The 12,512-nt window shown below is 36.5% G+C and overlaps 1 protein-coding gene across 1 annotated transcript in view; it reads left to right on the top strand.

Annotated features, from left to right (window-relative positions):
* Window positions 1-704: 704 nt before the first annotated feature.
* Window positions 705-12,512, top strand: part of LOC101895428 (protein kibra) — a 51,542-nt gene continuing 39,734 nt past the window's right edge. Inside the window, exon 1 of the mRNA XM_005183496.4 lies at window positions 705-3,313. Within this exon, the coding sequence (XP_005183553.4) occupies window positions 2,925-3,313 (389 nt within the window). The 5' untranslated portion in view covers window positions 705-2,924. The remainder of the gene's footprint in view (window positions 3,314-12,512) is intronic.

Raw genomic sequence — 12,512 nt, 5'->3', positions numbered from 1 at the left:
TTTGGTATAGTCCCATATAATCGTACCCTCCCTAAATTCGGTATTTTGATGATTTTTCAAGATTCACATTTGAATATTGAAAAGGCTTATGACAAAAGATGCCTATGCAGGTCCACGTCGTCGTTTAGGCCCTAATAAAACGGCTACATTCTGTACTTTTAAGATTTTAACAGATTTTATTTATTTATTTATTTATTTATTTATTTTTTTTTTTTTTCTTGAAAATTGCCAAATTCGTTCCAAATGGTGGAGTTCCCTGCATTTTGAACGATTCAATACTTCTAATCAAATAGATAACATATCTATTGAAACTTCAATACAAATAAGGCAACACATGGTCGCCCGGCTATAGCCTCTGTTCAGGAGTTAGTTTTAAATAACCCTCTAAACTAAAAAAGTTCCTTATGACAAACACTAAAAAACGCAAAGTGGGCATTACTTTTCAAACTGGCAATTATGATGACTGTTAGGCAAACTATGCAATGCACACATACTGTGAGAAAGAGAGAGAGAGAGCGAGCATGAGAGGCATTTTCAATGAAGAGCGAGTGTGAGCTCTGCACGATCTTTCAGATACATTTTAAGGCTGACTTTTGTATTCGACAGATAAACATTGAGAAATGAGTAACGTATCTCAACGCCACAAAGAGCGGCACAAGCGAATGGGAGAGAGAGCAATGGCACATTTGGAAAAATACTTGAGTGTAACGGGCAAATACAATTCATTTAGTAAACGGCTTCACGGCACGGCGTAACGCGTAACGGATGGATGGATTAACGTGAGCACACTTTTATACAACAAAAAAGTAGAAAGAAACAGAAATAAAAATAAAAAAACACAACAGCAAAGAAAGAATTTATGGAATAAGCAAACATCTTCAAGAAAAATCCAACGGAAATATGTGAATTAAATGGAAAAATTTGTGAGATTTTTTCCGTGTGAAGTGTAAAATAATTTTGAAAAACAAGTGAAGCAATAAATTTTTGTGATTGAAAGAAGCTCAAGGGGCTGCGTGTTATAAAAGAAGAAGAAAAAAATTAAACAATTTTTTTTTTGTGGAATGGAATGCAGCAAAAGAGATAGCGAGCGCGAACGCCGCCGTTACAATTTAAAGTGAAAAATTCATGTGCCAGAAAGAGAGGGACAGATTTTGTTGTTTAAATTACACCAAAAGCAAAATAAAATTGTATATCTCCCAGCAATAGCAACAGCAGCAACAACGAAAACAACAACATAGTAGCAGCAGCATTGATTAAGATCCCATTGTGCACAGACTCTCCTCATCATAGATACATGCAAGCAACTTGAAAACTACAAACACACACATTCACATACACACTCGTTCCTACACATGCCAACTAACAAAGTTGTGTGCCAGCCAGCCAGCAATAGGAGAGATACAAGTCCGTTTTATGCTTGATGTTGTTGTAGCATGATGAGATCGTCATTTGTTATTGTTGTATAAATTCAAGTAAATGCTAAGAGAGATACACCACCAACACTTCTTCGATGTAATCATTGGAGTTTTTATGGTGCCTGCTTTTGTTGTTAATCGAGCAACGATAGCAACAACAACAATAAGAATACAGTGAAGAGGAAGCTAAGAATTTAAGATCATCAGCGATGAGATTAGAAAAATTTAAAATAATTTTATTTTGAATACCAACCCAACAGAAATAGGCAAATGCCAATTAAAACAAACGACAAAGTGAAAAAGTGATTATTAAACACACACATACACACCGGAATAATAAGGCCAATATTAATGGAAAATTGAAAAAAAAGTTAAGGCCTCACAAAATATTGTACCAAAATTTAGTGCCTAAAAATTTGTGAAAAAAAAAAAAATTGAAAATTTGAAGAAAAAAAATGCCAAGAAATTAGTGCCCAGTGATAATAGCGAGCTAGTTTGTACCCCCATAGCCCAAGAAATAAGTCATTAATCTTCGTATGGAGAAATTAATATTTATGACAAAAAATATACATATTTTTATACAAAAATAACCTCAATACGCGGTCAAAAATACCTTCAGTGAAACAAAACAAAAAAATCGAAGGAGAAAAAAACAAAAAAGCTAAACACAAAACGAAATTTGAAAAATCGGCGCGCACCTTTTTGTAACAACAAAAAAATAAATAAATTTTGGTTGGTGATAACAACAAAACGTCGTCGTCGCCGTAAAGCAGCGTCGAAAACAGAAACCAAAAAAATCAAAATTCAAATAACGTTTTTCTGTGGACGATCCAAAAAACGACGAACACGGCAAACTAAACAACGGTTTCAAACGCGTTTTCAAACAAACCAGCAACAACAAAATTTGCCCAAAACCAAAAAAAATAAACAACAACACCAAATGTGGAGGTTGACAAAAATGCGGTTGTGAAAATTTTCGAAACAAGTTTGAAACATTTTTGTTTTCGTTTCGTTTAATTTTTTGTGTTGTCTCCCTGATTGACCAGACCCAGACACCAGCCACGAACGACGACAAAACAACGTAACTATGTTGAGGTGGTAAAGTCCCAAAAGTATTTCCCCCACAAAAACAACAACACACGCAATCCTTGCAGAAAAATTTTGCAGGAGAGAAGGAGAACGGGAAAAGAGAGAATGACAACAAGTGAAACTGTTTTGCGATTACCACTTACTGACTAACTGGTGTTTTGGAATCATTGAATTTTTCTTGGATAACATCATCAGCTACTGGGTGATAGCAAAAACAACAGAAGTATCATCTCTCAAACTTCCCAACAATTTACATCAACGACAACGATTCAATTACTTGACAACATCAGCGTTGTTGCAGCAACGCCCAGCAACAACACCGTCGTTTGCAACATTATTATAACATATTTTGTTGTTGTTGTCGTTCTACTCTTCATTTTTTTACTGTTGACAACGTGCAAGCATTTCAAAATTGAAATTATGCCAAATTTACAGCAACTAGCAAACCACCAGCAACAACAACAGTATCAACAATACAATCACAGTCAACCAACGCCACATCAAACCACATCGCTGACAAATGTAGCCGCAGCAACGCAACAGCAGCAGCAACAACATCAGCATGCCAATTTGTCCTCCTCAACAACGCACATCTCTCCACATCCTTATCAGCAACCGCCCCAACACCATCACCCGCACCATTACCAAACAACGTCACAGCAGCAGCAGCATCATCAGTCTCAACAGCATTTGCATCATGGCGAGTTTCCCCTGCCCGATGGCTGGGATATTGCCAAGGATTTTGATGGCAAGATCTATTACATAGATCACAATACGAAAAAGACAACATGGCTGGATCCGAGAGACCAGTAAGTATCCTGAAATACCATTTCAATAAATTGAATATTTCCTCACCTCATAATTAGGAAAATATGAAAAGGATTTTTTAATAAAAATAGTTTCCTAAAAACACTATTTCGGCGTTGGATACCCGTCATTGATTCCATGCATTTTTTTTATGGAACAAAATCTGGCCATAATTGGGATAAATGAATTTGGAAAAAATGTTTAAATTCTGGAAAAGTTAACAATAAATGCTTGCCCTGACATCATCAGGCTGAGCCAATCTACTCTACGGTAGACGGCCTCTGGGGTCATCTACTCTACGGTAGACGGCCTCTGGGGTCATCTACTCTACGGTAGACGGCCTCTGGGGTCATCTACTCTACGGTAGACGGCCTCTGGGGTCATCTACTCTACGGTAGACGGCCTCTGGGGTCATCTACTCTACGGTAGACGACCTCTGTGGTCATCTACTCTACGGTAGACGGCCTCTGTGGTCATCTACTCTACGGTAGACGGCCTCTGGGGCCATCTACTCTATGGCAGACGGCCTCTGGGGTCATCTACTCTATGGCAGACGGCCTTTGGGACATCTACTTTATCCTTACCTAGATTGAGTTTTTTTCTATAGAAAAAAATTTGACCTCAGTTAGACTGAGGTATTTTTTTCTATAGAAAAAAATTTGACCTCATTTAGACTGAGGTATTTTTTTCTATAGAAAAAAATTTGACCTCTACGGTGACGGCCTCTGGGGTCATCTACTCTACGGTAGACGACCTCTGGGGTCATCTACTCTACGGTAGACGGCCTCTGGGGTCATCTACTCTACGGTAGACGGCCTCTGGGGTCATCTACTCTACGGTAGACGGCCTCTGGGGTCATCTACTCTACGGTAGACGGCCTCTGGGATCATCTACTCTACGGTAGACGGCCTCTTGGGCCATCTACTCTATGGTAGACGGCCTCTGGGGCCATCTACTCTATGGCAGACGGCCTCTGGGGTCATCTACTCTATGGCAGACGGCCTTTGGGACATCTACTTTATCCTTACCTAGACTGAGGTATTTTTTTCTATAGAAAAAAATTTGACCTCAGTTAGACTGAGGTATTTTTAACTTAGTATTTTTTCTATAGAATCTGACTTCAGTATTTTCCTCTTTAGAAATAATTCTGGACTCAGTAGCTGAGGATTTTTTTCATATAAAATAATTGTTGCACTTATAATAAATATTTTTACACATTTTTGAAAAAAAAAATCATTCAAAATTGCATAACTTTTACGGGATGACCCCCTTTTGCCGCAAAATACGGATAACACAAATATTTCCCATAAATAAAATGAGGCCCCCTTCACTCTTGTTGTTGTAAATTATTTGTGTAAATGTGTGTCTGTGTTTTGGTTTCAGTTTATTTTTCGAATTGTTGTCTTTTGTAGAAACGGAAGGCGAAAATCCAAATTACAACCAAAATAATTGTAAACATTTTGTTTACTTTCAAAATGTTGTTGGTGCTGTTGTTGTAGATTGACTTTTCGTTTTAGCCAATTCTCCACTTCATGCATACCACAAGTTTATCTGTCTGTCCGGCCGACAATGCGTCCGTCCGTCTGCATGTCTAAATGAAAAAATATTTTTGGGCTCGAACAAACCAAGCGATTGTCAGCCAGGCATACGCCACACATTCACATGTGCTGGTGTTGTGCTCTTTTTTCAATCAAGTCAGCCAGTCCGTCAGTCTTGTTGGCCGTCGAATTGCTTGCTTGGTTTGTTTGTTTGCCTCACTTAAACTTTTCGGTTTACGTTTTCATGTAATTGTAAATATCTCTGAGCAATTGTAAGATTGCGGTCGTTCGACGCTGGTTCAGTCCAGCGGTGTGGATGAGGTGGGGAGGGATGTGGTGTGGTGTGGTGTGCTGAGAGGTAATGGAATGATGGCCGTCGTCGTCGTTGTTGCTGTTGTGTGTTTAGTTTTGCAAGTTGTTCGCGTTTAATTTTAGCTCTATTTTTGTCTTAATCATCACATCGGAATGTTTTCGCTTTAAAGCTTTTTGTTGTTTTTGCGCTTCTACTTCACTTCATTTTTATATAGCCCGCGTGTGTGTGTGTGTTAGCGCTTTTTTGTTTATTTTTCGCTATGTTGTTTCAAATATTTTTTTACAAATGCTGCCAGAGTTTGAGTGAGCGACCAGTGAGCGAGAGAGCGAGCGAAAAAGAGGTGTTAAGGTGAAGTGATCTGGCATGAAGTACCGCAGACGGGGGCACCACGTAAACGTATGGTAGAGCAGAAGTTGTCAGGCGATCTCAAATGATCATTGTTGCCGTCAGTGTCATATTTGTGAAACTAGTCAAAAGAGCGAGAGATACTTCAAAGTTTTTTTTTTTGTTGTTTTTATTTTCTGTTTTGCCAAACATTATTGCATTGCATTGCACATGCATACAGCTAGCTAACTTTTGCATGAATGCATGCAGATCCAAGTATCTATGTGCGGTGTATATTTCTATCTATATAGGCATGTTGGCTTTGAACATATTTCAGTACTCAGTTAAAAAAAAAAACAAAACTAAACGAAAACAACACCAGCAAATGTTGTTATTTAGCCAGTTGTGTTTGAAGGTATTGGTGAGCGTTTTTTTTTGTCAATTTTTGCTGTCTACAAATAGTTAAAAGTTAACAGATAGACAAATTCCGCAATACACCAAAAATGTGTGTGGAGCAGTGTTGTTGTTGCTGTCGCTTGAATACTTGGTTTACTTTGTTATTGTTGTAGTTGAAGCTTTTTTTTTATTTTTTGTAACAAGTAATTTTAACTGTCAGCCTATTTGGCCAATTTCAATGGACATTCATTACCTGAAAAAATGAGTAAAATATTTTTTTTCCTTCATTTATTTTTTTGCTGGAATTTTTCAGATGGCAACAAAATTTTTGTTGTTGTTGCTTTTTTGTATTGAAGTGCCGTTTTGGCTTATAATTGTGGATACCCATAAAATTATGATTTATTTGCATGGTCAAACAATTATTTCTTTAACAAAATTTTTCAAATTGGTATTTCGTAGGGGTCAAAGGACCAAACATTCGAGCAAAATTTTCAATAATGATATAACTACATTACTGTGAGAAATTAAAATTTAAATGAGATAAAAAAACTACTACAAAGTCAAACGCCATAATTCTTACATTTTTTTAAATTTTATTGAACGAAAGCAAAAAATGTCGGAAATAGCATCAAATTCTAGAAAAAGTTTAGATTTGTTCGAATTGGTTACCTTTGGCACGAATTATGGCCTTGAAACGGCCAATGAAACCGTCACACGCTGCCCGAATGTTTCTCTGCGATATTTTGGCCCATTCCCGGTGATCGACACTTTGGAATTTATTAGTGCCAACCTTGCTTTCCAAAATACTCCAGACACAATAGTCCAACGGACTAGTATCCGGAGATTTTGTTGGCCATTGTGCGCTGGAAATGAAGCGAGGAACCTCATTGCCGCGTGCTGAGTCCTGTTGGAATGTCCAAACTGTTTGCGTGCCCAAGGCTTTAATACACCCTCCAGAATATTTTCGCGTTAATATTCGGCATTTATTCTGATATCGATAAATGCGAGCGGAGAGCGACCATCGGCTGTTATGGTGGCCCACACCATCATCATGATCGGTGCTTGAGTTCCAGTGGCCAACCGAAGGTGCACATTTTCAGCTGACCTCTTTGGCAAGTAAACACGATAATTTTGATTGTTTGCAAACTGCTGGGCAACGAATGTTTTCTCATCCGAGAAAACCAAATTCGGCTGTTCACCCCTTTCGGCCAAGCGAAGCAACTCTAACTCTTTTGAGCTTTTGGTGACTGTAGTTGAGAGAAAGAGGTGATTTTGGAAATGCGTTCTATGGTTGTTCGAAAAGTTTTAAATGTTACTAAATTTCCCGTCAACTAAATGGATTGAGCTAAAATTCGAAAATTTGATATTGAGGCCACTGTTGGTGGACTTTTCGGGCACTTGCTAGTAAGTTATATTTTATTTTCAAATAAAATAATTAATCTTTAGCAAACAGAATTTATTTTCATTTGGATTTTTAAAGGTCCCTAACACAATTACTCATGTTTACGTTTTTTTCTTCTTTCCCCCAAAAGGAACACCCTTTACTTCATGGTAAAATTTGAACATATGGCAAATACATATGTATACAATTTTATTTCTTAAAATGAAAATGAGTTTCATTTACGCTAAATAATTTTTGATGCTTTGCTTGTTGTTCTCGTTTTGTTTTTTTTTTTTTTTGCTATTTAATTTTTTCCTCACAATTTTTACAAAAAAAATCGAAAAAAAAAAGAATAAACGAGGCAACGTAATGCGCATACCAGCACGAGGCTAATGCTGACGTTAATTTTTCAATTTGCTGAAATAATATAACCAAAAGAAAAAAATATTTCTGTTGAATATTTCCACTGTTTATAGAATAAAAAAGATGGACCGGACCATACATACATCCACCCGCCCCTCCATCTATCCAACATTTAATACACACAGAACCAAATTCAATGAGTGAGTGAGCGTGTGCTGCTGGCTGCGCTGTGTTTGTAAAATGTTAGCGGGTGATTGGCAATTGAAAATATTTTTCAAATTTCTAGATTTCGGTATGGTGTTTGCTTGCTACTCAAATAAATAGTAGAAATCAACATAAAAAATATTATTTTTGTTTTGGAAGGAAGAAAGGGGGTTTTTTGGTTCGTTTGTTATTTTTCAAACCGGCAAAACAATGCCAAATTCCAATCCATCAGACATTTCGACATTATAAAAATAACAAAAAAAAAAATGAGAATCGAAAAAATCTGAAATATGTGTACATATATACACCTATATGTGTATACCCACAACACACCTACATGTAAAAATTTTAAACCCGAGGGGATTCATTAAAATATGTATATTAATAACCAAAAAAAAAAAAAAAATGACGACAAAAGAACAAAACCAGACCACCACCAGTCAAACAATCAAACACATCTGTTGGCATAACACCAGCAAATTCGAATGAATATTTTTTTCTCGTTTTCTGTTTTTTTTTTTGTGTTGTATTAATTTTGAAATTCCTTTGAACAAAAACAACAGCAAAACGAATTAAAATACTAATAACATATAAAAGGCATATAAATAAATTGTATATATGCTGTGTTTTCGTATTCTGTGTTCTGTGGCTTCTTTCGATTTTGCCTTTTATTCTGAATAGGTATTTAGTAAAAAAAAAGTAGGGAAACTTGTTTTATGGTATGTGATTCGTCTGTCTTTCCGCCCGTCCATCATCCCATTCTTTCTTTCTAATCTTGTATCGGAATTACTGACAAACAAGTTGTTAATTTTTCTTAAATATTGAAATAAATATCGTTTTTTGGAATTTTTTGTCAACATTTCTTAAGAGTCTATTTTTATAGGTGTTTTTATTTTGTTTTGCCTTTTTTGCCGTCTTCAACGTAATCTGATCTTAAATGTCATTTAAACCGGGTTCTTCTTTTTTCGTTTGCTTTTGCAAAATATTAAAACATAACTTCTAAAAAAAAAACGAAGTGCCTTTAAAAGAATATCTCAATCACGTTGTAATCAGGTGCATTTTTGTTGCCCCTAACCTGGAACTGTTGCCATATAATAATGTATTCTTGTCTTGTATTCCAAAGGAAGGAAGTAATTATTTGATAAATATCATTGCTAATTAAATGTAACTGGTTTGAAAATAAAAGACCACGGCATGGCATGAAAAATATACTAATTAGAACAAGTGTGAAGATATATATATATATGTGTGTGTGTGTCTTTTGAAAATGTTGATTGGGTTAGGTAAGGTCCATTGCGGGGATAATGTGATTCACTTAAGCGAAAGCCAACACGTAAGAGGTGATTTCAAATAAAGAAATGAATAACACTTAAAAACGTATGAAACCCGTAAAAGAGGTTGTAAATTAAAAAAAGCTTTTATTTTGTCCATATAAAACAATCCTTTGCTTTATCGATTCTGAAATTTAGGTAAAAATTCGATTTTCGACTTTTTCCTATAAATTTCCAGTCAAATATAAATCTGACAAAATATTAGAGCATCGATTTTCCTCCAAAAGATTAATTTTATTATTGCGAAGGTCCTTTTTATATTATCTTACAAAATTATTTTTTGTCTCATCTATTGAGTCTTTGAGAAATACTTTAGACGTTTCGGAACAACTCTAGTTTAGTAAAAACTCTTAGATTTTTTCGAAATTTTTTCCAGAGGTAGGTATTTTTACCCTGATCCCGGGAAACTATTTTTTTCTTGGGGGACGGACCCGGGACCCCAGATTTTTGACCCAAAAGTCCGGGATCAAGACCCCGCCTGGACCCGGATCCACTTACCCGATATAGACAATATGGGTATCGATTGAAAGCTTATGGAAATACCTATCCAACAAGTGGTCACATGAAGGGGTAAGTTGTCATGGTTCGGAAGTTATAGTCAAATTATCGATTTTTTGGACCCGGATTTTTTATGAAACCCCCAAAAAGTCAAAAAAGGGCCCATTATGGGGGTCAACAAAATTGTTTCCAAATTATAGCTGACACTCTTACCTTTCCAAAATGCTACAATTTGTGCTAATACCTTTTTCGGTTCCAGAGATATGGGTCTTTCCATCCGCATAACCCGATTCTAACCAGTTCATTAAAATTATGTTTTTAATAAAAAAAGTGTTTATTTCGCGTAGCAGTCGTCGGAATAACAAAAGTTTTCTAAATTTGGCACTTTTTGTAAATAGCCGGCCTTCGGCCGGGGCTTGAAGTTTTCACCTATGGGTATGTCCGACCCCGGCTAACGCGAACAAAAGGTTCATAATTTCGGCACTCTTTGTAAATAGCCGGCCTTCGGCCGGGGCTTGAGATTTTCTCCTCTGGGTATGTCCTACACCGGCTAACGCGAACCAAAGTTTTCTAAATTGGATACCTTTTGTAAGTAGCCGGCCTTCGGCCGGGGCTTGAGATTTTCTCCTCTGGGTATGTCCTAAACCGGCTAACGCGAACCAAAGTTTTCTAAATTTGACACTTTTTGTATATAGCCGGCCTTCGGCCGGAGCTTGAGATTTTCTCCTCTGGGTATGTCCCACACCGGCTAACGCGAACCAATGTTTTCTAAATTTGACACTTTTTGGAAATAGCCGGCCTTCGGCCGGGGCTTGAGATTTTCTCCTCTGGGTATGTCCCACACCGGCTAACGCGAACCAAAGTTTTCTAAATTGGATACCTTTTGTAAGTAGCCGGCCTTCGGCCGGGGCTTGAGATTTTCTCCTCTGGGTATGTCCTACACCGGCTAACGCGAATCAAAGATTTCTGAATTTCATTCTTACGCAAAATATACCTTTTTTATTGAAAACATAGTTTTAATGAACTGGTTAGAATCGGGTTATGCGGATGGAAAGACCCATATCTCTGGAGTAAAGGTATTAGCACAAATTGAACCTTTTTGGAAAGGTAGAAGTGTCAGCTATAATTTGGCATCAATTTTGTTGTCCCCCATAATGGACCATTTTTTAACTTTTTGGGGGTTTTATAAAAAATCCGGGTCCAAAAAATCGATAATTTGACTATAACTTCCGAACCGTAAGATCTTACCCCATCATGTGACCACTTGTTGGATAGGTATTTTCATAAGCTTTCCAACGATACCCATATTGTCTATATCGGGTAAGTGGATCCGGTCTAGTAGGGGTCTCGAACCCGGACTTTCGGGTCAAAAATCTGGGGTCCCGGGTCCGTCCCCCAAGAAAAAAATAGTTTCCCGGGATCATGGTTAAAATACCTACCACTGAAAAAATTTTCGAAAAAATTGAAGAGTTTTTACTAAACTAGAGTTAAGCCGACGTTTCGTTGCTTATCTTACATTTTCGAATTTTCTGCCTCTTTAGAATCGATTGAATGTAGATCAAATTTAACTTTGAAGATGTCCTTTGATATGCTATTCTTTAAAATTGGTTAAAAGTCGATTTTCGACTTTTTCTTTTTCATTCTGATTCCATGAAAATCTTTTTATACTCTCCATCATAGTATAGAGGGTATATTAAGTTGGTCATTCCGTTTGTAACACCTCGAAATATACATTTTTGATCCCACAAAGTATATATATATTTTTGATCAGCATAAAATTCTATGGCGATTTAGCGATATCCGTCTGTCTGTGGAAATCACAATAGCTTCCGAACGAAATGAAGTAGATTGATAAAGTTTTACTCAAATGTATAATATGCTTGCAGAACTTTTGGTATTGAAATGGGTCATGTAGGTTCACGTTTTGGTATGGCCCCCCTAAAACTGTACCTCCCGATATTCGGTATTATGATGATTTTAGTGACATTATTCACCGGAATTTTTTAAAATTCGGTATTGGAAGTTCGTAATGGATACTACAGCCTAAGACAGAAAATGGTCTGTGCAGGTTCACGTCTTCGTATATCCACCATATAGCGGTACCTCCCGATATTCGGTATTTTGATAATTTTAGCGACTGGAATTGTTTCAAATTTGGTATTTAATGTTCGTAAGGGATACTACAGCCTATAAGAGAAAATTTTCTGTACAGGCCCCATATAACGGTACCTCCCTATATTCGGTATTATGATGATTTTAGTGACATTATTCACCGGAATTGTTTAAAATTTGGTATTTGAAGTTGGTAATGGATACTACAGCCTATGACAGAAAATTGTCTGTGCAGGTTCACGTTTTGGTATAGCCCCATATATCTTTTGGTATACTATTCTTTAAAATTGGTTAAAAGTCTTCATTCTGATTCACATTAAAATCTCTTTTAAGTTAATCAGGATACTGAGATTAAATAATAACGTATAGATTTTTGTTTTCAACAAAAATATTTTAGACCAAGTTAGGGTCGATTATATTTAATTTAAGTGCACATTTTGCTCAAAAGGCTTTATTTTATTTCAAAATCTGTGAAAAGTGGATATTCGACTTCTTGAGACTATTTTTATTTTACTCAATAGACTGCATTTGTTGGGTACAAATTTTTGTGTTTTGTCTAGTCGATTCTTTGAAGTCAGTGGGAAGTCGATTTTCAAGTTTTTCTTCTTTGTTCAGAGTCGAATCCATGTTATTTCTGCAGTTATAGTGGATTGTTGGACTATTTTTGACATATTTACGTCACATTCACATTTCACACATGAATGATGATTTATTGGAATTTCGTTCCATCTGTTCTGTTAA

This window comes from Musca domestica, unplaced genomic scaffold, assembly GCF_030504385.1.
Source record: "Musca domestica strain aabys unplaced genomic scaffold, Musca_domestica.polishedcontigs.V.1.1 1, whole genome shotgun sequence".
NCBI lineage: Eukaryota > Metazoa > Arthropoda > Insecta > Diptera > Muscidae > Musca > Musca domestica.
The sequence above is the reverse complement of the archived record's forward strand: the minus strand, read 5'-3'. Positions and strand labels throughout refer to the sequence as shown.